The 26646-nt window shown below is 38.1% G+C and overlaps 1 protein-coding gene across 11 annotated transcripts; it reads left to right on the top strand.

The window, feature by feature from the left end:
* The first annotated feature begins 470 nt into the window (after window positions 1-470).
* NEDD1 (NEDD1 gamma-tubulin ring complex targeting factor) lies at window positions 471-26309 on the top strand. Of its 11 annotated transcripts, none has more exons than XM_035551633.1 (15): window positions 471-673; window positions 1951-2094; window positions 3686-3780; window positions 5266-5382; window positions 6420-6560; window positions 11970-12199; window positions 13171-13372; window positions 14317-14503; window positions 17352-17483; window positions 17665-17712; window positions 18182-18405; window positions 20532-20688; window positions 20981-21137; window positions 23205-23271; window positions 23992-26309. In XM_035551633.1, the coding sequence occupies exons 2-15, from the start codon at window positions 1959-1961 to the stop codon at window positions 24094-24096; spliced, it is 1998 nt and encodes a 665-aa protein (XP_035407526.1). In that variant the 5' UTR covers window positions 471-673; window positions 1951-1958; the 3' UTR covers window positions 24097-26309. The 11 variants fall into 11 exon arrangements, with proteins under 11 accessions (XP_035407526.1, XP_050567396.1, XP_035407524.1 ...); XM_050711439.1 differs by having other exon boundaries at window positions 578-673; window positions 3690-3780; XM_035551631.1 differs by lacking the exon at window positions 471-673 and adding an exon at window positions 1015-1154.
* Window positions 26310-26646: the final 337 nt, after the last annotated feature.

Genomic DNA, 26646 nt, shown 5'->3' with positions numbered 1-26646 from the left:
CTGTACTGATACATGCAGTTGTTCCTTCCCAGGTGTAGGACTCTGCACTTGCTCTTGTTAAACCTCAAAGTTTCTGTTTATCCTGTGGAATTAATGTATACATTTTATTATCATACAACGTACACTATCCTAACATCCTTTAATTCCACTACCAAGTGGAACAATACCAACTATTTCAAAACTGCTTTAAAGAACGATATCCGTGAAGAAATCCAGGTTGTTTTTTCCCCAGCTTTGCAGCAGCTGGTCTTATCCCCCTCTCTGCAGCTCACCACTTCCAAGTACTGGAGATACACAGAAGAGAATAACGAGTAATGCCTTTAGAACTGAAACATGGTTGGCTTAAAACCAAGTTAAGACAATAAAGGATGGTGGGGGTAGAAGCCACACAGGAATGCTATAGATCCCTAACATTCAGATATTTGAGCAGAGGACAGATGATATAAACTATGATTCACTATTGGTTAATGAGGACAAATAGATGCAGTAACGATATAATTGTTGTAGAGAAGTAATAGGGGTATTTTGTTTAACAGTGACATGTTTTCTCCACTGATCCCGAGTTCATTTACGCAGATTGGAAGTGAGGAGAGCTTGGTGAATCACAGCTCTGTCACCAAAGGAAAATGAACGGGCTGTTTCTGCTCTACCAATCCCGAGCACCACGTACAAGGTAAGGATCCATCTGAAACCCCGTCTCCACAGAACCACTCAGTCCTGCCAGCTTTCATTACTAACGGTCCTTTAACGGCAACCTTTTGCTAACTCATTCTCTACTTTACTCAAAGCTTATACTTCTTATAGTACACAGTTTGTAGTACAGTATATATATACTATAGTATATCGTTTATTCAAAGCTTATACTTATAGTATAGTTTACTCTATAGTATAGTATATATATACTATACTATAGAGTTTACTCAAAGCTTATACTTCTTCTCCAACCCCCCGCCCGCAGCCCCAGCGGCGGCGGCACCAGGACGCGCCCGCCCCGCCCCTCAGCCCCTTGCTCCATCCGGGCCACCGTAGGCGCCGCGGGGGCCGTTGGGACGGGCCGCGAAGTTGGCCGCGGCGCGGAAAGTCGGGGCCCCGCCGGGGAGATCGCGCGGCGCGGCGGGGCGCCGCTCATTGGCCGGCAGCGAGCGCCGGACCCTGTAGGGAACTGGCAGCAGGAGCGCCTCCGCCAATCGCGGGGCGGGCCGGGCCCGATCCCCGGGCAGGCGCTGGGCGGGGAGGGCCCGGGGCGAGGTGCGCGGGGCCGGGGCTCTGCGGGGCCGGGAGCGGGACCCGTGAGGGGAGCGGCTGCGGGGCGGCGGCTTCCCGGCGGCTCCCCCCGGCTGCGCGCCCCGGGAAGGCTCGGGGTAACGGCTGGGCAGGCGCGGGGCGCGCGGAGGGGCCGCTTCACAGGCTGGACTCGGCAGCGGCGGCGCTGAGGAGGGGCTGGCCCTGGCCGCTGCCCCGCTGCCCGGGCTCTGGGTTAAAGCGCTCTCGGCCGTCTCCCGTGGGAGGGCGAGGGGAGCGCTGCCCGGCCCCTCGCGGGCCGATTCCAGCTGATCTACCCCCATCTGCTGGCGGGACGCGGGGTCGCCAGGTGCTCGCGGTGGGCGTCTTCGTCTCTAGCGGAGGCTCAGGTTGCAGGCTAGCGGGCTCTCTGCTAATCTGCATGGATTCTGACTGTATTCGTAGCCCTGAGATGCTGGCGTTTCCTTTGTGAAAAGGAAAACGTGTTCCCTGCAGCAATTTCAGTAACAAAACGTGGGGCGTCTGCTGCTTCCATCAGTATAATCAGTTGAATGGTGTTAACAGTGTAACTCTCCAAATAAATGTCCTTGTTACCAAGAAAGCAGCACTAAATGATATATACGAGATTCTTCTTGACTTGTAAAGTGACCTGTTTTATGTATTTACTTATACATGTTTTCATTAACCGACTTATTTTTCCGAAAATAGGTGCAGCCATGCAAGAAGGCGTACGTTTTGCTTCAGCCGGAGACGATGTTAAAATATGGGATTCCTCGTCTCTAACCGTGGTGGAGCAGTTCAACCCACATATAGCCCCGCATCTAGTCAGCTCACTCTGTTGGGCCAGCAATAGTATCCTTTACTGTTTCAGCCATAGCTAAGTGGGTGTTCTGCAAAATTACACTGCATTTTTTTTTTTTTTGTTAAAGTATCTGTAAATGACAGCCCTGATGTGAACTCTTGTCTAAAAAGATTGGTATATCCTGTGAAGAAAATTTTGTGGTTCTCTGTGTTGAAGTGATTTACAAAATAAACTCATGCTGGTAAATGCTTCTGAAGAAGTTTTTCTTCCTTTAGGGGGTTAACACATTTTTAATGATTATGATACGCTCAAATTGCCTACCAACTGTAAAACTTACTGTTTCTTTAGCAGTTGATTACAATTTTCACTTTCAAGGCAGTGCTTAATTTACTGACAGGGATGAAAAACCCCACCCAATTGCTGATTTAATGAAATTCTATGCATAGTGTAGAGAGGAAGAATGTAATGTTGTAATTGTAGTAGATTGAGAGGGCTTTTGTTTGTTTGGCTTTGTTTTTTTCTTCTTTTTGAGCAGCTTCCCATTGATTCTAATAGTAGAAGTAGTCATTGCTAAAGTATTCTTACCTCTTGCTCTGTAGGCAGTGGTTTTCTGCATGCTGTTTGTAGCATTTATAGAGGAAACATGAATGTGTTGGATCGTTATGGTTTTCACATGAAAATCTAACTGTCCCATGTAGACCTTACGCCTGTCTTGGAGGCCTAGAATAGGATGATGATATGAAGAGCCAGCTGGGATGTGAGTGTGGGAGAAATTTATTGAAAGTAGTGCATTATTGAGCAAACAGCTGTATGCCTGTCACAGGAAAGGGCAGCAATGTCTCATCTTGATGTGAAAGAAGGACAGTATGTTGGCACATAAACATGATGTCCTGAAAGTTCTGAATTCATCTGTCCTTTAAGTGAATATGTGGATATGTCAGGAAAAACCAATAAAACAATCAGAGGACAAATTAATGTTTTTTTAGCTATGTTTTTTTTTACTTGCAAAGAAACTGAAGCATAGCAAGGAAGAGAATGACAGGGTCTTTTTTTTTTTTTAATGTATACGTGTGTGTATATACACACGTATGTGTATATATCTAATGTGTATATATACATGACATATATAAATATATACACACATCTGTTATTAGTAAACTTGAGCTATAGACAGCCTGCATTGTCATGCTTTGTTCTTCAGAGTCCCCTCATTACTTCAGCCCTCCAAACTAAAACAACAAAGTATCTTACTTTATATACTTCGGAGTGCCTAACCCAGTTTTAGGTGTGAAGTATTGAGTTTGGCTCTGCCTAAGCTAAAATGTCTTGAAATGATGAAAGAAATGGCAAATACTAACTTGCGTAGTCCGTTTCCTCCCTTTTCCTCCCTCCATAAACTGGAGATACTTCTCCTCGGAAAGAAATTGCACTGCCTTGTACTGGAAAGTAAGGGCTGTATTTGCTGCAAGAGCTTCTTAAGGAAAGCTTGTAAAATAGCTTATGTTTCTATTTCTAGGTCCCTTCAAGGTACAGTACGGTGGACTGTTTAACCAACATGTTTTCTGTTCATTGAGGGAAACTTACTGTTGCTTGTATTAATCACAAGTACAATACAGTTATGGTCCATAACTTGTGACTAAGATAGCTTCCTGGTCACTGCTTCTGCTGTTGGTGATAAAATAGTTGTTTCAAGCTGTAAAAGTAAACCTGTTCCACTTTTTGAAATAGCTGAAGGAGTAAGTATGACTAATTGTGTTTTTTTTTCTTATATTTTTTGCCAGACTCCATCTTGTGTACTATTTGTATCTTATCTCTTCTGCATGTTGGGTATCAGTTTTATTTCTGTATAGTTAAAGGTTCTGACATATGAAAACCATGTCCTTGTATATATTTATAATGCACGTAAGGAGTGGGGGAAGACAGTGCTTCTAAAATAGTTGTACCAGTGAAAAAATACTAATGAATACAGTATGTATACATCAGCATCTGATACTGATGGCTTTCTGCTAAGGGAATTTGCCTGCTGAACCCCCGTGTGACAGCACCAGGCAGTCAGGGGTTCAACCTTGATCCAATAAAAGTGGTCAGCAGTACAGAGCCGAAAGTTTGATCTTCATTTTCAAACTTGATTTGTCAGCATTATGCGTGTCTGTGAATTGTACATTGAAAAACATGAGTATATATAAAGGTTGTTCTTAGAGTAGATGTGCCCTAGGTTCTGGAAATAGTTCTGTGAAATAGGCGAACTTCAGTTCTAGGCATTTTTTTTCCTGTTGAACGGAAATGTGGCACTATAAACTATTGAGAAAGCTGGACATAGTTTTAGAAGAGTTTCTTGACATGGCTATTTGAATGACTTGTTCGTGTTCGAAACAGTTCTAATTATTCTCCCTGGATAGCTATTTTAATGCTAATTTTGTCTGGAAATGTTCTGAAAAGGTGTTCAAACTGGGCTTTGAGGTTTGCAGAAGTAAACACTTCCAGAGGTGGAGAGTTTGTCACAGAGATTCTACCAAATCTGATGTAAACCTAATGCAATTGTTCCCAATTTTACCATGTCAATAATTAGATGGACTTGTTTTTTCTCTTACTTCAAATCTCAGGAACTTAAAAGTGAATTTTCAACGTGATGGAACTGAATAATTTGTCCTCGATGTAGGTCTATCATTAAGATTGACATTTTTTTTCAAAAGCTGGTACTTCAGTGATTATTTTAAAAAGAAGCACTCTGTGGAATTATGAGGTTTGCTGCTTTAATATTCTTTGTAATGTTTAGGGAATGTGAAGTACGTGACTTAGACAACTTTTTAGTATTCTTCTAAGGATTTTTTTCCTAAACGTGGCGTTTTCTTTTTTACAAGTCTGTTCCCAAATAGAAGTCAATGATTGCACTTGAGAGAGCTAAAATTTAAAGGGAAAATGCGTACTGAGGAAAAGGATGCTCAAAGAATGTAAAATTGGGATAGGAGGATGTGAGCATTTGAGCGTTTATTAATTAGTATATTTAAACATTAAAGTATATTAAATGTATGTCCAGACTGAACTGGATATTAAATGTGTCTTCGTGAGAAATGACTAGTGTACCAATAGATTCATCAGTCTGTGAGACTATTTGTACTAATGAAGGTGAAAACACTATCAGTGTGCTTTTAGGTAGACTTGAATGAATCTCTTAATTGTCTTTAACATACCTTCTGATTTTTATTTTTCTTTCTTATCAGGCAAAACAGACGTGTGTGAGCTTAAATTCCAGTTCTCTGTATATTGCAAGTGGAGGCCTCGATAACACTGTTAATATCTGGGATCTCAAATCCAGAAGGGTTCACCGTAGCCTTAAGGTAAGCATGGCTGGGAAAGAAGTGTACCCTTCTTGACTTCCAGATTTTGTTGCCAATTGTAATAATAACACGCTTTCTCTAAGTCAGATATCTATAGGATCAAGTTCACAGGTAAGAGCTGGCACACGTGTGTGTCTCACTTAACTTTGTGTTCTTCATGGACTGTGAATAGCAAATTGAATTTAATAATCATGCTAAACTTGATGACTCCAGGGCTACAAGTCTGTAATAATGAATGTTTTAATTTTCAGAACAGGTTTTGTATTTTGAGAATTTGTTTTGATATTCTCTGGCGTTTTTCCAAGGCTGTATTTCAGATAATTGCAGTTTCTGATATTTCTACCAAGAAGATGCTTTTTTAGTAGAACTAATGTTATGTGTGAGTTCTTAAATAAGAATTTTATCCTTATTTAGGATATCTCTTGAAGAAAGATGCTACAGATAGGTCTGATTCTTCAAGTTGTGGTTTCAAACAAAATTACTGAGTAGCTAATATAATACTTTATATATCTTTTTATACTTTTTGGGCTAGAAATGCTTTTTTTGTCTTCCCCTGCATTTTCAGTAAACACAGTATCCTCATTGCAAAAGACTATAATGAAAAGCTATCAGGTTAAGTTCGTGTGTTAATACTACATGTAACAGAAGGGGAAGTTGGCACTAGTACCTCAGATTAACAGAAGGTCTCTTAAAATCATCTCTGGTTTCTGAAAGACCTTACTTTTAAAATAACATTGACGCCTGTGGTAGTTCTCTGGTTGTCTCATTGAAATACTGTATGTAATTACAATATTATCTTTGCTAATTTATTAAAGCAGTCTTCTGAAAACTTCCAAACAGTGGTTAAGATATCATGGTTGATCTTCAGTACGTTCTGCTACTGTTTTCTGGGATATTCCGCAGTAACTCTTAAATATACATATTTTTTTAATGTTACAGGTGGTCAGGAAAAAAGCCATCAATTCCAAAAGCATGAATAGGATGGATATGGTTTTCCTGTATGTCTTTAACCCTTTCTGTCCAACCCTCCTCCACAGGATCATAAAGATGAAGTTACATGTGTTACATATAATTGGAATGACTGTTACGTTGCTTCTGGGTCTTTGAGTGGTGAAATTATTCTACACAGTGTTACCACCAATTTATCAAGTACTCCCTTTGGTTATGGCAGCCGTCAGGTAGGCTCTGTATTAACTTACTTTTGAGTAGGAAGCTTTAATTCACATTTAGTGTTTAGAAATTGAAAGTATGTATCAGGAGCCTTCTGCTTTTGAAGTAATTTGCCAGAATGTGTGTGGTTTTTTTCAACTTCAGTTATCTGTTTCCTTTTAGCTTTTTTTAAGAGTGCCCTAAAGTGTCTAAAGAGCAGACATCTGTGTGTATTCTAGTCTTAAATAATAGATAACATGGAAATACAATTGTATGATGTACCTTTACGTCTATACAGTTTACAGCAAACTTTATTTTGTAGGCTCTGCTGCCTCAAGAACAAACTTCTGTGCATCTGAGCCCTGAACGAAAAATAGTCAGCTTTACAAACCAAAGCAGGATTTCAGTGCGTTAGTTCATTGTTGCAAACAGCAAAGACTACATAGCCTGGGTCTGATTTATCCAGGTTAATCAGATTTACAACTGAGCAGAGCTATCTGTACAGTAGGGGAGAATCTCAGCCTATGTTTAGAAATAATAAATTTATTTAATGTAGAGATTAAAATTGTACAGCTGCTCAAAGAGTAAAAGCAATGAGACTTTTATATAACCTACTTAGGTATTTAGGTAAGAGTTTTGGATAACTAGTGTGAAGGAAAATGCTCAAAAGAGAAACACAAACAGGTGTACTACTTAAGGGCTTTGGTAGGGGTTTCAAATCCAAGTCCTTTTTGCAGACTCAAAAAATATTGCAGAATTAGTAGGTATCGTTAGGGGAATTCCCTTGATATAAGGGCTTCTGCAGTAGTAAAGGAGATGTATTGTCCCACTGGAAGCCCCAGAGTGAGTTCTTAGCGTGAATGTTGTCTTAGGAAAAGTAGAGTTTGTGCTTTGGGCACTTTTTTTAATTTTTTGAGTCATTTGCATAGAAGTAGGAGCTGCCTAAGGGATGGAGAATCATTGCCTTGGTACTAAAGCTGACCTTTAGCATTGCAGGGAATGCTGAAGTTAAGCCATAGTTTTCTGTTGCTGCAACAGTCTTGTCAGTCCTAGATTGACGATGGAGTGGGAAGTTAAATTTTTCTGCTGTATAGCATGACCAATATAGCTTGATGAAGAATGTCTTATGACTTTATAGCATCACAGGGATTGTGGTGTTTCTGTTGGAGAAAATCCATTAAATTCAAACTGTCTCTGCTTTCAGGTGCTGCAGCATCTTTGATCCATCACCATAGTCTCATACTTATATTGAAGGAAAATTGTACTTCGTGCTTGGTTTGATCTTAAAAATGTGTCTATATAGTCAGTCCATTTTTCTGATTTGATTGTTATGATGTTGTGAAAAACATGGATGTGAGATGAGCTACAGGAATATCCATGGATGGATTAAAAGGTTGGGGTGAATATCCAGAGGGGGGACTCTTCTGCTAGTTAGTTGAAAAATTAAAAAGAAAATTCTTGTGAAGACGATTTCCATCAACCTGTTTGACATATTCAACTCTTTCCACCAAAAAGTGATTAGGAATAAGTGATGCAGTGAATAGCTGTTTTGGCAGATGAAATCAAGAGGCCTACTGCAAAGCTGAGTGACCTTTAAGATGGCTAAAGATCTTTGAAGTGTTAAATCAAAGTAATTGCAAGTGCAGAGCTACTATTCACTTTCTAAAGGGGCCTCTAACACTTTCTAAAGGGGTGCAGTTATTTGATTGCAGTCTTAATTTACAAAATTAGAACTCAATTCCATTTTAACGTGATGACTACTTGGATGCCCCAGTTTATTAGCCTAGCGTATGTTCTAAGAATGATCTTTGTTCTTTTGTGCAAAAATAGCTTTATTTTTGTTGGGGGGGGGGTTAATTGGTACTTGTAGAGAATTGCTGGATTAATTGTGCAGTGAAGCAAATATATGAAGACTTGTGTAATTCTGTTAAAGAGATTGAACAAGCCTTTACTTGATTTATAGTTCAGGGGCCCAGTTTTCTAAGAGTAAGCGTGAATAGATACATGGTGTATTGTTCTGCTTGATCTTGGCACTGGCTGTCTGGCTCAGTGAGCGTCACCACTCCTTAGTAACTTTTCTACAATCGGGGAATGTGAGGTCAAGCTAACCTTATAAAATCTAGCTTGTCTCTGTTTGATTCCACGTGATGGAATGTAGTTTCCTTGCCAGTCAATTTCTGTAATTGTATAGACTCTACAAGTAGTCGAATAGCCCAAGGTTGCAGTGCTTTCTGTGACTTTAAACAATTTTCTTTTCATACGAGTATTGGCCTACATTCTATTAATTGATTTTGATTTAGAAACATCTTTGTGCTTTATTAGAGTCGAGTCCTTGCAGGGAGCTGTTTGCCGATCCCATAATTTGTCTTTGCTGTTGGTATTCATTAAGACTACCAGATTCTTATCTGCTTGCTGTTGTGAGGTTGAATTGAAGTTTGTTTTGAAACATAATGATTGTTCAAGTCTTCACTGCCTGGTGCTGTTCTCCTAGCAACAGGATTTATTTTAGTTGTTTGAACAGCTGGCTGATTTGTAAAGATGTGTGATGAGTTCTGGTCACCCCATATAGAGAAATAGTCTTCAGCTTTTAAAGCTATCAGTTGGGTTTACGTCTGCTTTCTCTCTTAGAAGGCTCACTATGGTAAAGGAGATAAAGAATCTATATTATCTTTAAATGAGACAGTTGGTAACACTAGACTACTTCTGGTTTAGTTTTGGGCTATTCATTTGTTTTCCAACAGGGGAAAGCCCTGAGTGCAATCAGTCCTTCTCAGCAATGGGCTAACCATTTTCTGAAGTGCATTGTTCCTAGTTTGGCTGCTTTACTATGAAGCTTAAAGATCAAATGTACTTTTTATTTTCTACAGAAATCTACTTCGGTCACAGCTAAGGCACAAAGACGCATGTGGTTTGTTTTGCTACATTGACCAGTAAAATGTTTTGAAGAGGGTGTCATGTTTTCTTTGCCAGTTCAGTACCTTGTGCTAAAAATGTTTTCGCAAGTTTTGTGTGTGCAGAATTCCCAGAAATCACCAGGAGTTGCACTTACAGAGATGTGGGGAAACTTTCTTCATATTTGCTCCTTTTCTTGTAGTTTTCACAGATAAGTTTCAAAACATGGCTCTTCACAAATAATTGCTGCATTCTAAATAAGCTTGAAATTATTTTTGTTCCTGATTTAGAAAATGGATACCCATTTCTATTTGGAGATGTACTGAAGCGTATTTGAGTTTCAGCTACGCTGACTTAAAATAAAGCAAATATCTTAAATATCCTTGTTACATAAAAATGTGCACAAATTTAATCCTCTCAGTTCCTCAAGTCTGATCTAGCAATCGCATTGTTGCAAGAGAAGTTTGCTCATCTGATTCAGTGGCAGTGAGGAGTGAATCGGAGCTCTCCCCACACCTCACACGTCCTTCATCAACAAACTAAAGTTAAACTGAAGCTGCTCTGAGGGAATGCTGTGACTTCAGTGAGAAGTGTGGAGCAGAGCTCGTTTGGGGAAGGCCTGTGTATGAAAGAAAAGAGAATTCTCCTTGGGCCTATGAGATGAGAAGGAAAAATGAGAAAAGAAGATGGGAGACTTGAAAGGGTAACGAGGCAGATTTGAGGAGGGCTGAGAGTAATACTGGTGGGTGGGAGGGCAGGAGAAGGAGAAAATGGAATGTGAGCAGATGCTAGGGCAGTAAGGAAGGGTGAATAAATTGGAGAGCTGTGAGGGATGGGAATGTTTTCCACATAGATCATGTATGTAATTGAAGTTGTTATTCCTGAATCTGTTCATATTTCAGTTTATCTCCACAGAGTAAAAGAAATATGCCAATAAAAATGTCACCACCATGCCAGGTGGTGGTCCATATTAACTATATATAGACATCTTCTGTTTTATTTGAATATGCAGTTGAGGGTACCACTTCTCTGTGGAGCAGCTGGGCTTCCAGTGAGACGTGCAATACAAGTGCTAGAAACTACGTTTGAGGCAAATGAGCCAAGAAATAACTCCAGTAAAATGAAGTTAAAGAGGATAAAGTCTAGTACTGTACGTTGTGGCATGGATTATGCCAGAACAGTATACTAGGGGTTTTATAGAACATTTTCAGAAAAAATATGTGTCTGGGCTTGAGTGAAGCGCTTGAGTCAATGCCTTGTGAGAAAATATTAGAGAGGATGGAGGCTAAAAGAAGAATTAAGGATGGGTCAGAAACTTTCTGTCGGGGAAAAAAACAGTAATATTGAAAGAACAACGTTTGATTTGGTTATCAGTAGCTAACCTTGTTAAGTGCTTTCAGTAATGGTTATAATATGAGATGTAGAACTGTGATGAGACAAAATTGGAAGGTATTGCCTGTAAGAGAGAGGATTGCAACAAACTCCAAAAAGGATTCAATAACAGACATGAGAACAATACGCCAGTGCAGAAATCAAGGTACCAGACTTAGGTCACAACACAGGCTTTTGGCATTACACCATGATCTGAAAGTTCCCAAAGGAAGGAAGGGCTTGGGCTTCTTCATCATAAAATGGCAATGAGCAACCAAAACAGATTGTATCACAAAAAAGAAAATGCCATCTAGGATATATCACGAAGAGTATTTACAGTACAGAGGGAAAGTTTTACCACATTTTTAAAGGCAGTAGCAAAATATTTTGACAATCATACAAGACTTTGATTGTCCATGTTCAAGAGAGATTGAAATAGGCCTCCTTCCAAGGAGGCTGTGATGGTGACTGGGGAGTTAAGGAAACAATTTGAAGTGTAAGGGTATTACTGTTACAGGAGTGAATTAGTGCAAATAGGCCATAAATAAAACTAATCTGGAGATTGAGTATTGTAATTTAGTATTAGAGCAATGAGGTTCTGAGGCATCCTCTGAAGGAATATCGTGGAAAACAAAATATTTTCCTGCTTCTGAAATGCAGTTTCAGTTCCTATATTATGTAGTCCTGTGGTAGCAAGGCTGCATGTGATTAAGTCAGGTGTGTTACCCTGTTCCGTGGTCCTAGCTCACAGGGTAAAGTCTCTTCTTCTGTAGGACCTTCATACCTGAGTAGCCGTAGTCTGTGTTTTACCAAATTGGCTTGTACCCAAGGACTTGAAAAAATCAGTGGAGGGTAATTAAGCTTATTACTCCTGGTCTCAGATGAATAAGTGAAATAATGTAGCTTTTTGCTTCTTTGATTTTTAGATGCAGCGTGTGAGTGTTGTGTTGTGTTTTTTTTTGTTGTTGTTGTTGTTGTTGATCAGGGCACATACTGCCCCCAGACAGTAAAAATTGCATTGAAATGTGAAGTGAACTTTGTGCGTATGTGTAGAGTGGCCAGCCTTTGTAAAATAGTTTAACTTAACATCTGTGTTCCTAGTGTGTGTATAAAATACTTCAACGATGTCTAATAGTGGTGTTAAAATTTGAGTCTGTCTATTTGTTTATTTACAGCCTATTCGACACTTGAAGTACTCATCCTTTAAGAAATCCTTGTTGGGCAGTGTTTCTGACAGTGGAAATGTAACTCTGTGGGATGTAAATAGTCAGAACCCGTATCATAATTTTGAAAATACTCATAAAGCACCAGCTTCAGAAATCTGCTTTTCTCCAGTCAATGAGTTGCTGCTTGTAACTGTAGGTTTGGATAAAAGAATTATTCTCTATGATACTTCGAGTAAAAAGTGAGTATGTTAAAGACCTTTTGATTTTATAGGGGCTTCACTTGGCTTTACGAGCCGAAAAAGCACATCCAACTATGACATTAAATATTTAATTCAGACCATGTTCAGAGAGGTTGAAGTAGTTGGCATATTGCTGCTGGAGAACTTGTTCCAAAGTCCTCTTTGCTTTTTTAAACTTAAAATGGAAACTAATTCAGGTACTGCACAAGTGATTGCTCGCAAGTGCTTACTTACTGGCTTTCTTGTTGATGGTATAGCTTCTGTGATGGCCAGTATGGCCTGTGAGGACCTGCAGCAGTCTGAGCTTAGCTTGCCTGCTTTTCTAGTTCAAGATATAAGCCATAGCTGTGGTAAAGTGCACAAAATTGATGAGATGGTTAGCCTTAAATATAGACAGGGTACGGGATGAAAAAGCAGGTGATGGGCTGTGTAGTAAGAGGGTGGGATGGCAAGTGTTTTCATGGGACCTTGGTTTTAGCGTGAAGTGCTTTAGTGTGCTTTTACTCTAGCTGAATAAAGCAGGAGTCTTACTCTAGTTTGGAGGGTTTAGTAGAAGGATGCAAACTGGGACCTGAATTCTTTCTAGATCTGTGGGAAGGCTAGAAGTGATAGGCTTGGGAAACTAGAGGATATAAGCCATATATTCACTGCAATTATCATTTCCAGCAACAACTAATCTAGGTGTCAGAACAGCTGTTTATGAAGGCAATTTGATCCTGTCCTGATGAAATCTTCTGGAGCGGATGCAATTTTAATTTATTAAACATCAATACTTAGTATGTCTAATCCACTGTTCCTTAAGGTATTTTACTGGAATTTACTTGGCACTGGAGAAGCGGAACTACTGACCTGTAGCTGAAATAATAAAGCTATTTCTACAATTATTTTGTTTTGATAAGTCTAACCATAAAAATTAATATCTTGATGAGCTTCTAAAAGTTTCTTTCTCCTATTCTTTCTCCTGTTTGAAGATTACTGACAACTATAGTAGCAGATTTTCCTCTGACAACAGTGGACTTCATGCCTGATGGTACTACTTTGGCTATAGGATGCTCCCGGGGAAAAATCTGCCAGTATGACTTGAGAAAATTGACATCACCAGTGAAAACAGTTGCTGCTCACAAAGGCTGTGTGAAATGCATACGTCTTCAGTTCAGTAGCACTTTTTCCAAGGTAAAACAAAACATACAAAACCTTTCCATTTTATTGCTCAACATTTAGATTAATAAAAGCAAATGTAAGTTTAAGATCTGAGGAAAAATTAATAAATTTCCAAGCATTATAGATGCCAGCAAAGCTGACTCATATGAACACAGAGATATAAACTTCATTAACTGCTCAGTCTCAAGTGAGCGAGGGGGTGTTTATGTGAAGTTTTCCTTTTTTTTTTTTTTTTTTTTCTTCCTCCGTAGCTTCAATGTAGAAATGAGTGAAACTTTAATCCTAAACTTCCTGGTGTGAATGTTGCCACAGGAGACCAGTTTGTGGCATCTTAAATTCATTTCCAGGCAGCAGCAGAAAGATTTGTAGTGGCCCTTTCACTTATGGGGAAGATGCACAGCAGCCCATCTTGAGGTATTTTATCTGTGGAGGATTTGATTAAACAGTATAGAAGGCTTACAAGGATCTTCGAAGACCTAATTAGGCTCTACTTGGTCCAAAAAACCCACATACCAATACCTAGTGGAGATGGGAGAAAACCTTTTGAAGTGGATTCTTTACTGCTCCAAGACTTTGTTGTTCTTCCAGCACAGTTGCTGCTGGTGGTTGGCTATTCTGTTAAAACTTGTACTCCCTAATAATGTAATCTCTTATTTTTCCTCTGTGTAAGCCTAGGTTCAAAATTGGCTAGTGTCAGTTCATTCTGTCGTTACCTTCAGTTCTATTCTCTTGCAGGGTCATACAATATTCATATAATAATACAGAATTTTCCCATGTTCTTTGAAATTACATTGATATAGTTCTGTTTTTTTTTTTTTAAGATTTGTAAAGGCATATCTTCTAGGCAGACTTTGCAATTTGAACTTATTTTAGTGTTTCAAAACAAAGAGAATTGAACTTATTCTTTCAATTGAAAGTAAAAATATAATAATTTCTCATTTTTTTTTTTTCTTTAGTCTAACCTTAAGGGTTCTTCAAATAAGCCTGTATCCAAAAGAATAGAAGTCAAAGCTGGTAGTAATCTTGGAGCAAATCAAAATATTGGCATCAAAAATCTAGCTTCTCAGACATCAGCAACAGTTTCATCCCCTCTGACAGCACCAAATGAGAATAAGGGAGGAGAGTTTCTTCAGGAGAAAACAGGTAGTGCCTTCTTCCTACTCCTATAAATTACTGTTTGGCATAATTTTGAAGATGTAAGGAAAATTTAATGACTTGACCATTACAACATAAAAACTACTCTGAGGGAAAGGCATTTGTTTCAAAGAAGTATGCGCATACATGCACATCTGCACCTTCTTTTGCCTCCCCCACAACATGAGACAGACTGTGAAATTGTGGGAAGTGAATTTGGTCAGACTACAAGCTTTAGAAACTCTTGCTTCAAGTCCATAGTTTTAGACTTTGTATACATATTTAAATGTTAAAGAAAAAGCTTCATGGTAACGTTGTGGGGCTCTCTGTCTTTAATTTCTTGTATATTATCCTTATGTGTGTAATGTACTTCCTGAAGTAATGTCTGTATGGAATCAGAGCTAATGGTTTGGAATTCTATCAATAAACAGGAGTAACAGACCTGACAACTACCTAGGCACATGAACAGGAAAAGACAAAACAAACGAAACCAAAAACCTGAGAGCTGCATTGTATTTTTTTTTTTTTTGTATGAGGCATTATGTCACATGGTAGGAAAGATGTTAAATATAGTTGCAAGTGTGATTAGTTGTATAACTGTACTTTGTATTTATGCTTCTGAAATTAACAATTTTTTGTAAGAATTCTAAGCATGGTTCTGAAATTCTGACACTGCATGAAATGTGCTGTAAAAATTTTTGTTAATTCAAGAATTCTGAAAATACAGTCAAATCAGTAACTGTTAGTCTGATTCTTGAACTCCCCAAGTCATTTTAAAGCAACAGCACTTTTCCCTCCCTTTTTAAATAAAGAGAAATACATGTAGCAACACTAATTAGGCAATAAGCCGCTGCAGTCCGTAGGGACACGAATTAATGACCTCCCTTGGGTATGCAATGAAGTGTGAGGTGAAGTAGATGCTTCCTATGTGCTCCAAGTGTTACTAATCAACATTACTGCATAGTGTGGAAATTGTATTTAAGTTAAAAAAGCCGTATGACTTACTATATTTATTTGAAAATGTAATGGTTGTTAACCCTTAAGTAGGACCATTCATAATAAGTAAACGTTTTAAGAAAATAAAGGTTTATGAAATAAATATTTTTTGTGAAGCGGAATGTTCAGTTTGGAAGTAAAGGGTCCAGTATACCAAAGAAGATACAGTCTTTAAACTTAAAAAATGGGAGTAGATGAGAGACCACAAACTGCATTTTTTCTGTGGAAAATTTTCTAAGCCCTGAAGATTGGTTTTAGCCTTGGAGAAATAAGGAGTGTTGAGTAAAGTCATCTAATAGCATATTTAAGTCAAAAAAGCACCTGTTCATACATCTTGTAAATGGACTGGAGATTTTTGTCACAGATATTTTAGAGTCCAAAACTATAAATAAATTCAAAATGTGATGAGACGTTTGTATGTACTTCCAACTGGCTTCCCATAAACTTCTATTTAATAGTCATCCTGTGGTTTAGATAACTCCTGCATTTAGATTACAGTAAATTGGTTAAAAAAAAAAAAGGCAAAAGATGTTTTGTCCTGTTTTTATATTGTGCTTTTTATGTGTAGGCCTTCTGAAGGTTCTGGCACAGGTTGATACTGCATTTTTAGTCTGACTCAGAACTGACTAATTTACTTAACTAGCAAGCACAATCCTATGCATGCCTCACAACTGGCACATACAGAGTGGAAAACATGGTATAATAATATATTAAAGTGATATTTTAAGCCTGACTCAAGTCCCAGTTTATGTAAATACTTGGACATGATTAAGTGTAGTCATCTACAAAGTTATATTTAGATCTCTTTTACTTGAACCCATATAGATCAGTGGTTATAGGTTTTAAGTTTTTTTTTTTTTTTTAATAAAGTAGGTACACATACAAAAGCTTTATTTAGTAGGTGATTTATTTCTAGAAAGCTTATTTCTGTATTGAGGAGTGGCACTGATGCTTTTCACATACATTTCAACTTACATGAGCAAAATTTGGGTGTTTCTAGAGGAAGGAGTTCAGCGAGGGCAGAGTAGCACCTTGCTTATATTCCTGATCCAGTTTTCAAAGCATAATAAACTTTGGAAGTTATTTAGGTGGTTGTTAACAGTTCAGTTCACTTCTCCATGTATTCCCAATCTAAAAACTGTAGTTTGAATAATCACTCTGTGTGTGTGTTTGAAGATATGCTTCTGTTTGGCAGACAACTGTGCATGCTACCATGCATCTGAAAGATGACTGTTTTTTTTTCCTTCTGGACTGGGACACGGATAAGTCTTGGGCATGGAGTACGGAAGATGTAGGGACAAATTCTTTTGTCTGCAACTGCAATTCTGCTGATTTCGTAATATTAGAAATAAGCAGAGAATATCCTGACATTAGGTAAACTTCAAAATAGGGGTTTCTTAGAATTTCTCTTTGAATGCTTAATGGCTGGACTGAAGCAGATTTATTTTCTTCCAGAATCAGTTTAAATGTTTTTAATCTGAATGTGGTCAGCTTCTTAGCAAATGGTGTATTTGCTAGTTATATCATCTGTTACTTTGTAAATCTACGTGATTAATGCAGCAAATTTATCTAAAAATGAGTGCACGAGTTTCACAACTTCTCCTTCCTTTTCAAAAAGAGGAAGAAAAAAATCCAGCTGTATTTTTGTTAATAAATATCTTAACTTTTAGTTACGTTCACCTGTGATGACAGCTCATCAAGTTCAAGTTGACCCTCTAATTAGAATCTGTTGGTAGATGAGATAGTTCTAAAGTACTTGCTAGACTTACCAGGCATCAGGCTTGCTATGAGTTTATTTAGAAATAACATACATTATTTTTGGAAAGTGTAAATGGTTAACAATGTTATTGTCCTTTTAAAGGCTTTCCCCGTAGCTGCAGCTTGGATGTGATTCCATCTAAAGAAACAGATCATGGGAAAAGTGCAGACTTAAATAATTTTGATGACTTGGGTCGAAATAGTTTAGGAGATGTGTTTTCTCCTGTCAGAGATGGTAAGTTGCTAATACTGAAATTTGTAAAGCATAATTCATCTGCATAGCATTACATTTTGTCGTTTGTTTGTGCCTACTTGGTTTTTCAATTTGTCTTTAATTATTAACTGGATGCAACGATATCAAAACTACATCAATATTCATTTAATAAACAATTTGTCTATATTCTGCTATTTTGTAGATATTATCGCGTGTAAAGCAAATGAAGATCCTTCAGGAAAAGGAGATGGTAAACATACTTTTAGTATATTTTTCTTTGTCAGTAGGCACTGGAAGTCTACGCTAGTTCTTCCATGCTAATTTTGTCATACTGTTGAAGGCAAAGAAATGATGCAAGCAGATGCTGGAACAAATGAACTTCATGAACTTATCTGGAAATTGTCTAACTTGCTGAGGAGCTAAGACAATATGTGGTAACAGGAAATCCAAGAGTATGGTCTTAAAGTGATTTTGTTTTCCCTTCAGGAAACTTAGAGTGATGTATATAGGCTTTTCATGTTTTATTACTTTCATAAGGAGAGTGACAGCATAAGTTGGATTTGGGGATTCAGTTTTTTTGCGATGTGTTTTTGGGTGACTATTTTATTTGTTTTGTGTGGATGTGTGTTTTTTTGTTATTTTTTGTGTGATTGTGGCTTATTTGGTCTTTTTTTTTTTTTTTTTAACCTACGTGTTTTATCCTTTCCTTTTAATTTTAGGTCTGGATTTTCAGTCCTACCTTTCAGGTTTGGATTTTCTCCCACAGCTCACCACTGCCTTTCCAGTCAAAAGAAACCCTGTAGGCAGTAATGCACAAGGGATACGGTCTAGCCCACTACATGCACTTGTGGGATCTCCAATTAAGGAAGAAGAAGAACATCCAGAGACTGACCCCAAGAAAACAAATCTTGGAAAACAAGAATCTAAAGAATCCTTAAAACAGGTATACTTTATTAATTAATACTTCTTATGAGTACTCTTTTAGAATCTGACAATGGAACTACCTGAAGGAAAAAATTTTTAATAGTGTCCCAGCTAAACTTATTTTGCAGCTCTCTTCATACTGTTGGCACAATCTGTAAAATGTTCAGTCTGTAGTGTGTTGGTCTACAGCAGTGTAAAACTGGTACATATTTCTTGACGCTGTTCCCTGTGATATCCTTGTCTCTAAATTGGAGAGACATGGATTTGATGAATGGACCACTTGATGGGTAAGGAATTGGCTGGATGGTCGCACTCAGAGTTGTGGTCAGTGGCTCAGTGTCCAAGTAGAGATCAGTAATGAGTGGTGTTCCTCAGGGGTCATGGGATTGGCACTGCTTAACATGTTTGTTGACAACACGCACAGTGGGATTGAGTGCTCCCTCAGCAGATTTGCCGATGACCCAAAGCTGTGTGGTGCAGTCGACACTCTGGAGGGAAGGGATGCCATCCAGAGGGACAGAGGGACCTGGACAGGCTTGAGAGGTGGGCCTGTGCGAACATCATGAGGTTCAACAAGGCCAAGTGCATCTGCGTCTGGGCAGGGGCAATCCCAAGCACAAATACAGGCTGGGTGGAGAACGGGTTGAAAACAGCTCTGGGAAGGACCAGGGGGTGTTGGTTGATGAGGAGCTCAACATGAGCTGGCAGTGTGGTCTTGCAGCCCCCGAAGCCAACCGTATCCTGGGCCGCATCAAAATAAGCGTGGCCAGCAGGGCAAGGGAGGTGATTGTCCCCCTCTATTCTGCTCTTGTGAGGCCCCACTTGAAGTGCTGCGTTCAGCTCTGCGGCTCCCAGCACAAGAAGGACATGGATTTATTAGAACGAGTCCAGAACAAGTCTGATGATCACAAAGATGATCAAGGAGCTGGAACACCTCTCATGCTGGGACAGGCGGAGGGAGTTGGGGTTGTTCAGCCTGGAGAAGAGCAGGCTCTGGGGAGAGCTCATTGCAGCCTTTCAGTACCTAAAGGGGGCCTACAGGAAAGCTGGGGAGGGACTCTTGGTCAGGGAGTGTAGTGATAGGACCAGAATTAATGGCTTTCAACTAAAAGGTTAGGTATAAGGTAGAAATTCTTCACTCAGAGGGTGGTGAGGCCTTGGCACAGCTTGCCCAGAGAAGCTGTGGATGCCGTATCCCTGGAAGTGTTCAAGGCCAGGCTGGATGGGGCTTTGGGCAGCCTGGTCTGGTGGGAGGTGTCCCTGCCCATGGCAGAGGGATTGGAATTAGATGGTCTTTAAAGTCTCTTCCAACCCAAACCATTATATGATTCTATGATTAAATAAGCTCATACTACAAAAGTTCATGTGAAACAAAACTGGGCTAGCTTGAGGAATATGTTGATTGTTCTAGAAAATCAAGAATGATCATTAGTTGGCTTCAAAGAATCATAGAATCATTCAGGCTGGAAAAGACCTCTGAGATCATCTAGTCCAACCTTTAACCTAGTACTAAGTCCACCACTAAGTTCTACATCTACACGTTTTTGAAGACCTCCAGAGATAGTGACTCAAACACTTCCCTGGGCAGCCTATTCCAATGCCGCACAACCCTTTCAGTGAAGAAACTTCTCCAAATATCTGAAGTAAACCTCACCTGATGAAACTTGAGGCCATTTCCCCTCATCACTTGGTGCTCGTAAGAAGAGCCTGGTTGCACCAGTATGATTCTTTGTCATTTATTAGGTCAATTCTAGCTGCTTCTTTCCCTATTTATTCCACGTCTAAATTCTTGCTTTTTGAGGTACTTTTGATATGCTTCTGTTGAGACCCTGGTTCCTTCTGTATGGCCTTTGAGAAGTCTGAGTTTGCTAGGAATGATATTTATAAATTTATCACAAGATGTTTGATGTGAAAATTAAGAGGCCTAGTCTTTTTTTGCACTCCTTCCTATGTATGTGCACTTGAGGCAATTTTGGGGTATTTAAGCCATCAATTTTTAAGAAGTCTTGCTAGAGGAGGAAAGCATATATTTATCAGTAGGTTCCTAAAACCAAAAGTATTTGAAAGAAATACTGAAAACCTAGTTTTTGAGTGCAATTAGATAATTATAGTAAGTAAGGTTGTGGTTTTGATTTTGATTGTCAGCTTTCCAAGCTGAACTCAGCAAGTGCAGAATCTGGAACTTTAAGTCCTCCGCCTCCATCCACTGCTTCCAAGACTGCTGAAACAAATGAGCGACTCGTGAAGAATACTCAGGCCCATCTTGCCTATGATCTACCCTTAAATGGTACTACCTCAACAAGTAAGTTGATCATTTTGGCCCAGTTTTAGATGTGGTTGACTGTGAACTGATGCAAAACCTGGTAAAATGGACCACATGTTAAAACAGAATATACCAGGCTGGATTTGCTTGTAAATTCAGTTAGCTCTTGTGAGAACATTTCTGTTTGCCCACAAAGACTTGTACTAAACTTTCCCCCTCCCCCCGCCCCATGGTAGTATTAGAGACAAAGCATCAACAAGCCTCAAGATGAAACATTCTTGTACTCCACTGTAATGACTTTTTTAAATTTTATTTATTGTTAATTTTAAAGGTCCAAAGATAACATCACCTGTCACTGCTGGAGTTGCTAGCTCATTGTCAGAAAAAATAGTAGAAACAATTGGGAGTAGCAGACTAAATGCACCTCTGACATCAATCCAAATAAACTTCATTCAGAATATGATACAAGAAACAATGGATGACTTCAGGTACTGATATTTATGCAGAACATTTTGTTTTCAATGACATGTTTTCTTAGTAAGATGTTTTAACATCTGCTTTAGCTTATTTCCTACTCGCATTAGGAAATGACACCATTAACAACCTTAATCTTGGAAATCTAGGTATGAGACTTTTTGAACAGCTCTAGTGGCTAATTAGATTGATGTCTCTGAGGGTTTTTTATGTGCATGACTTCGCTAACATATTTCCAGAGTGAGCGTTTGAATACTTTTCAGACAGTAAATTTGTGTGCATAATGAGGTCCTTACTGCTTTCATGCAACCTCGTGCTGATTTCTTTCCCTCCCCCCTTATCCCAGAGAAACTTCTTCTCTTAAAGTTACCACTGTGGCAAGTTTGATCTGGACAATTGACTTGTGTTGGCTTTGACTGTTGTTTGCTTTGCATGTATAAAGCAAAATGCTTTATATTTCTGTTGGCAAAGCTTTGCATAAAATAACATTCGTGCTGTCAGTGATGCTTGGTGTCAGATAACTGTTATTTGTGGATACTTAGTTAACTAAAGTTCCATTCACTTCATAAAGAGAAGTCAAATTAGCAGAAGTTACAGATCTAGTATGGTGTAGTGTTACTTTAAAGTCTTTTGCTGATTCCCCTGAGTACAAAAAATCTAGGACTTTGTCAAAAGGGTAAACCTGTTATTTTCTCACTGCCTGCTTGTGAAAATGTTTCCTTGTATTTGCAGTTCTAAGCATGCCCGGAGATCAGACTTCACTCTGATGTTCTGGGAATTCCATGTTTTGTCAGTCTCCCCTCAGTTTTTGAATCTACTAGCCAAATTCAACCGAATCTGACAGGAGCAAAAGTTTTATAATTTTTGAGGTCTGTGTTTTCCTTGAAACTGAGGACTAGACAGAGCAGAAAGATTTGAATTAGTCTCTGAGGGATAAGGCAGCAGAACTCAAAATTCAGTCTAGTAGAAGCCTGGCTGATGGATAATCACGTAGCTCAGAGTTAGTGCAATAGGCTGCCTTCTTGCCTAGGAGAGTATCATAGGGAATGTAATGCAGATTAGTCTGCAAAGGGCACAGATCCCTAGAACATGAGGCTTCGTTAATTCCTTTGTCAAAAACCAGCTTCTTGTGTTTCTGGTAACAGTCAGATTGGTCTCTTGGACTAGGTGGATTTGCGCCAGCTTTTTATAAAGAGGGCTGTTAACAAACCACTGCCTGTTGGCTGCCATCTGTTATAAATCTGGGCTGACTTGTCTAGTATTCCTACTTCTCTGTTTATTTTCATTCATTTTGAGTTGTGTGTGTGTGTGTGTGGTTGTTTGTGAATACTTCAGGGTTCCAGGGGTGGTGGAATGTGAAGATCTAGACTTTGTCTTTTCTCAAAGCTGTTACAAATTTGCAGTTATGGTAGAATGTTAATTGTGAACAGGTGAGTGATACAGCTCTTAGTACTGCCTTTTTCGGGGGGAAATGACAGCCCAGCCATAATAAACAGAATAAGTAATTCATGGTAGCATGGCTGATCCAGGTCAGCATATGATATAAATCTTTCTTTCTCCTGCACTATAAGTGTTTTTCTCTTCTATCACACTATTTTTGTAATAGCTTTCTAATTCTCATTACTCAAAACATTTTTGTTATTTTACAGTAGTTTCCTTGTGATATACAAAATTGCTGCATCCTGTTAACAAAGAATACTTGTTATAGCACTCAGCACTTGTAAAGCTGTAGCTGGCAGAAGACCTAGATGAGAAACTCTACGTTTTATGAAGTAAATAACATAGGTTTTCATGGTATTTCAGAGAGAGAAACAGGAAATGGATACTTGGGCTCAAAAAGGGATGTTTCTAAATAGAAAAAAACCTAAATTGTTTTGTATGTAGAAAAAAACATTTAAAACTTATTTTCTGTAAGACTTTTGTTAGGACTTTAACTGGTGTTTCATGGCTTAACAGTTTTTAGTGTGATATTTCATGATGTCATGAGGGTGAAGAAGTATAGAGTTTTGGGTACTCAGGACGAGATAATTTCTGCTTGCTAAGTAAAGCTAAGCATTGTCCTTTTGCAATTCTTCCCCCAGAGAAGCATGCCACCGAGATATTGTGAATTTGCAAGTGGAGATGATCAAACAGTTCCATGTGCAGTTGGTATGTATAAAGAGTATATGAACAGTTGACATTTTTAATAATGTCAAAGCATGTAAACTATTCTGTCAAAACTGGAAATCAATTTTGCTTATTAAGAACAAGAAAGGGAGGATGGGATGTGAAGGAGTGGGAAAATGTGAATTGGAATCTGTTTATTTTGTGCTTAAGAAGTAAACGTACATGTTGGGTAGGTATCATGAATTTCATATTTCAGGGGTTATAAAATGACAAAAGGGAAACAAATTTAGTTGTCCTTTAGAAAGAACCAAGAGATGGGGTAAGGATGGAATAGAGGAAGTTAAGACAGCTTCACTTAAGGGTATCACATACATGCTGCACTGTGTTCTGTGTTCTTTGACTTCACCATTTTATGAAACTGTTCTTTTGATCTGCATTAAAAAAAAGACCTTGTCTTGGTACTGAACATTTTAATGGAACCTGCATTAGTAGATATTTCATCCTGAAGAAGTGCAAAATATCCTTTGATTAAATATTCACTAATGTATTAATGATCAAAATACTGTGTATGTCAAAAAAATACTACTTTTCTTACCAGAAATTTAAAAACAATATTATCTCGGTTGTTTAATTTTCAAAAGAGATATGAAAATGGATAGGATAAAGCTGGAGGGAAAAACAAAACAAAAAACAAACAACAACAACAACGAAAAACCCCACAACTTTATAGCTGCTTATTGGGTCTTTTTTTCTTTTCTCTAGAATGAAATGCATGCCTTACTTGAACGATATTCTGTAAATGAAAGCTTAGTAGCTGAAATTGAGAGACTACGAGAGGAAAACAAAAGACTGAGGACTCACTTCTGAAAGATTCACACCGCTAATTTTGTTAGCGTGAACTCACTACATGTGGTGTGTTGCTTATGACAGATCATCCATCATCACTGAAGTCTTGTATGAAGACCTGCTATTATCTTGAACATGAATCTTTTCTAAATAAAAGGTGTAAGATACTATAAGTAATTATAACTTGTAACAGATAAACACCATATAAAGAATGTTTGCATAGTCATGCTAACCATCTTGAAATACATCCTTCTAACAGAAAAGCTGAAAGGATAACTACATTATCAGAGTTCTAGCAATATGCGAAGTGCCTTTTTATAATCAAAACCAAAACAGGACAGATGCATTTTGTATAAGATTTTTTGATAATACCTACTTTTCTATTTCCTTCTTTATTTTACTACTGTCAAAAACAATCACTTTAGCTTGCCTTTCAGATACTTTTCTTGGAGAGAAGGGGAGAGAAAGCTCATCTTCTGCATGACATGGAGCCTACAGTATTTAGTTAATCTTATTCAACTGGCAACTCTTCTACCCTGAGTAAAAACTAAGTTTGAAAATATTTCCAAATTCACTGTCCATTACATTGTTTATTACATTTATAACTCTGAAATCTGTGCTTGTCTGCCATGAACTTGTTGCAAACACTACTTCAACTGCATAATGACACTTTTTGTTACAACTTCAGCTATGAAGATAGAATTCTGTTTTACTTACACATTTGAATATTGTCATAGCTTGTCCAGTTTGAGTGCAACTTTAGATTTCAAAAAGTACATACACAGCCATTAACAACATAGCATTGAGTAAATGCAGCCTTTCAGACTATGGTTAAAGCACCATCCTACTCTTCCCCCTCCCACTTCTGTTCTATTAATTGCGGCCCAAACTTAATATTGAGCAATTGTGTTGCTGTTTGGCCTGATACTTTTTTTTTTTTTAGCATTATTGCAGCCTTTTTGAGATAAGCTGCATACCAAATGAAACTAGCGTCTTAGCTGTACGATTAACATAACAAATAGTATTGAAGAGAAATCATTACCTCAGTAGTATAATGCTATCATACTTGTGTGTAAATGTTTTGAAATGAAGCTCAGTATGAAGTCTTGACTGCTGAAGTTCATGGGAGATTTGTCTTGCTCTTTATTTATGCCGAGAGATTAAATTCAATTAAAACTTCAACTTAATTTCATTTTAAAATGAAATTTTTCAATTTTAATTTAAATTATAAATTTCTCTGAAAGATCTCTTCTACAAATGCTTCTTGATATTAAAATTGTTCTGGAGGCATCTTAATCTTCTCACTGATATTTGGTGGTTTCCTTTTCTGCAATCATTAAAACTCAAACAAGGAAAGTCTGAGTATGTGGTGAGTTAACTAGTTAAAACATCAAGTGCTTAAACTTGAGATGGCACTCTTCCTTGAAATAAGAAAGCCATAATATATAGTGTAACTTATTTTTAAATGTTGTAAAACTGAGAAACTATCTATACCCTTTCACTGTCTTTACCTTTTATTTTAAGTTACGTTTTAATGTTATTGACAAATATAATCTTGTATCAAAATGAGGCTGTTCAAGTAGTCTTCAATATTGTGGACAGGACTTTAAATGTCTGCAGTTTTAAAAGCTTACGAAAAGCAGTAGCAGTATTTCTATATCATAACTTCATGGTGAAAGGAAGCAGAGTAAGTTTTATTTTGTAATTTAACACAATGTAGAGAATTAATAAAATTATAGGACATAATTTTAACTGACATTAACCACAGTTCATGAAGATAATAGTAGTTAAAATTATCAAAAATCTTCCAGCTCTTCAACATGTTTTGCAGTGTTAACAAACTAACCTTGCGCAGTTGAATCTCTTCATTTGTTCCCCAAGTGCACTTGCTTGTTCGTATACCTGGATGACAGCAGGGAATTAGGAAAGTATCTTGAGTGTTTGGCTTGTAGATAACTTGTTTTCTTGATTCAGAACTGCATTATGTTTTTCTTAGCTCTCAAACAGAGTCAATTATAGCAACAGTGGCTGAAAAGATACATTTTGGCCTTTAAAAATATTTTAGGGCTTTTTCCTTTTTTTTTTTTTTTTTTCCCCCTTCATATCTCAGGATTACTGGATGCACATGCTGTGATGAAATGCAGTATACTACCACTGTAGGGGAATGTTTTGCCTTGTAAACGAATCAGATTTGTATGTTAAAATAAAGCTTGTTTTAACCTTTTTGAACAAAATAGTGTGGCAATCTACTTTTTAAGGATAATAAACTTATGCTGTAATAATGCTACTTCATAGCAGGCAAAAACCTGCCCCAAAGAACGTGTAAAGATCTACCTAAAATTCTTCTGTAACCTCTGCTGCCTCTGGCTTCAGCTAGACCATCAAATCCTTTCACAAAAGTGTTCAAATTACCTCATGGAGTAAAGAACAGATGTACTATTCCTCCCTCCAACTTGGAAACTACTACAGTCATGACAGGGATCATGTTCACAGCTAAAACTAATGTTCAAGCAGATGTTTAGGGTAGAGGAATAATCTCATCACCTAAACTACTGGTGAGTTGCTGATCTT

This window comes from Cygnus atratus, chromosome 1 (assembly GCF_013377495.2).
Source record: "Cygnus atratus isolate AKBS03 ecotype Queensland, Australia chromosome 1, CAtr_DNAZoo_HiC_assembly, whole genome shotgun sequence".
Lineage (NCBI taxonomy): Eukaryota > Metazoa > Chordata > Aves > Anseriformes > Anatidae > Cygnus > Cygnus atratus.
Note: the sequence above shows the minus strand (reverse complement) of the source record. Positions and strands in the feature narration are given on the sequence as shown.

What these genes read in the sequence shown, in the direction of transcription:
- NEDD1 (XM_035551633.1), top strand. Translation starts at nt 1,959, where the DNA reads ATGCAAGAAGGCGTACGTTTTGCTTCAGCCGGAGACGATGTTAAAATA. An exon ending in ACTCTGTTGGGCCAGCAATA is followed by an intron (nt 2,095 to 3,685) that starts GTATCCTTTACT and finishes CTTGTGACTAAG; the next exon opens with ATAGCTTCCTGGTCACTGCT. An exon ending in CTAAAGAATCCTTAAAACAG is followed by an intron (nt 18,406 to 20,531) that starts GTATACTTTATT and finishes TTTGATTGTCAG; the next exon opens with CTTTCCAAGCTGAACTCAGC.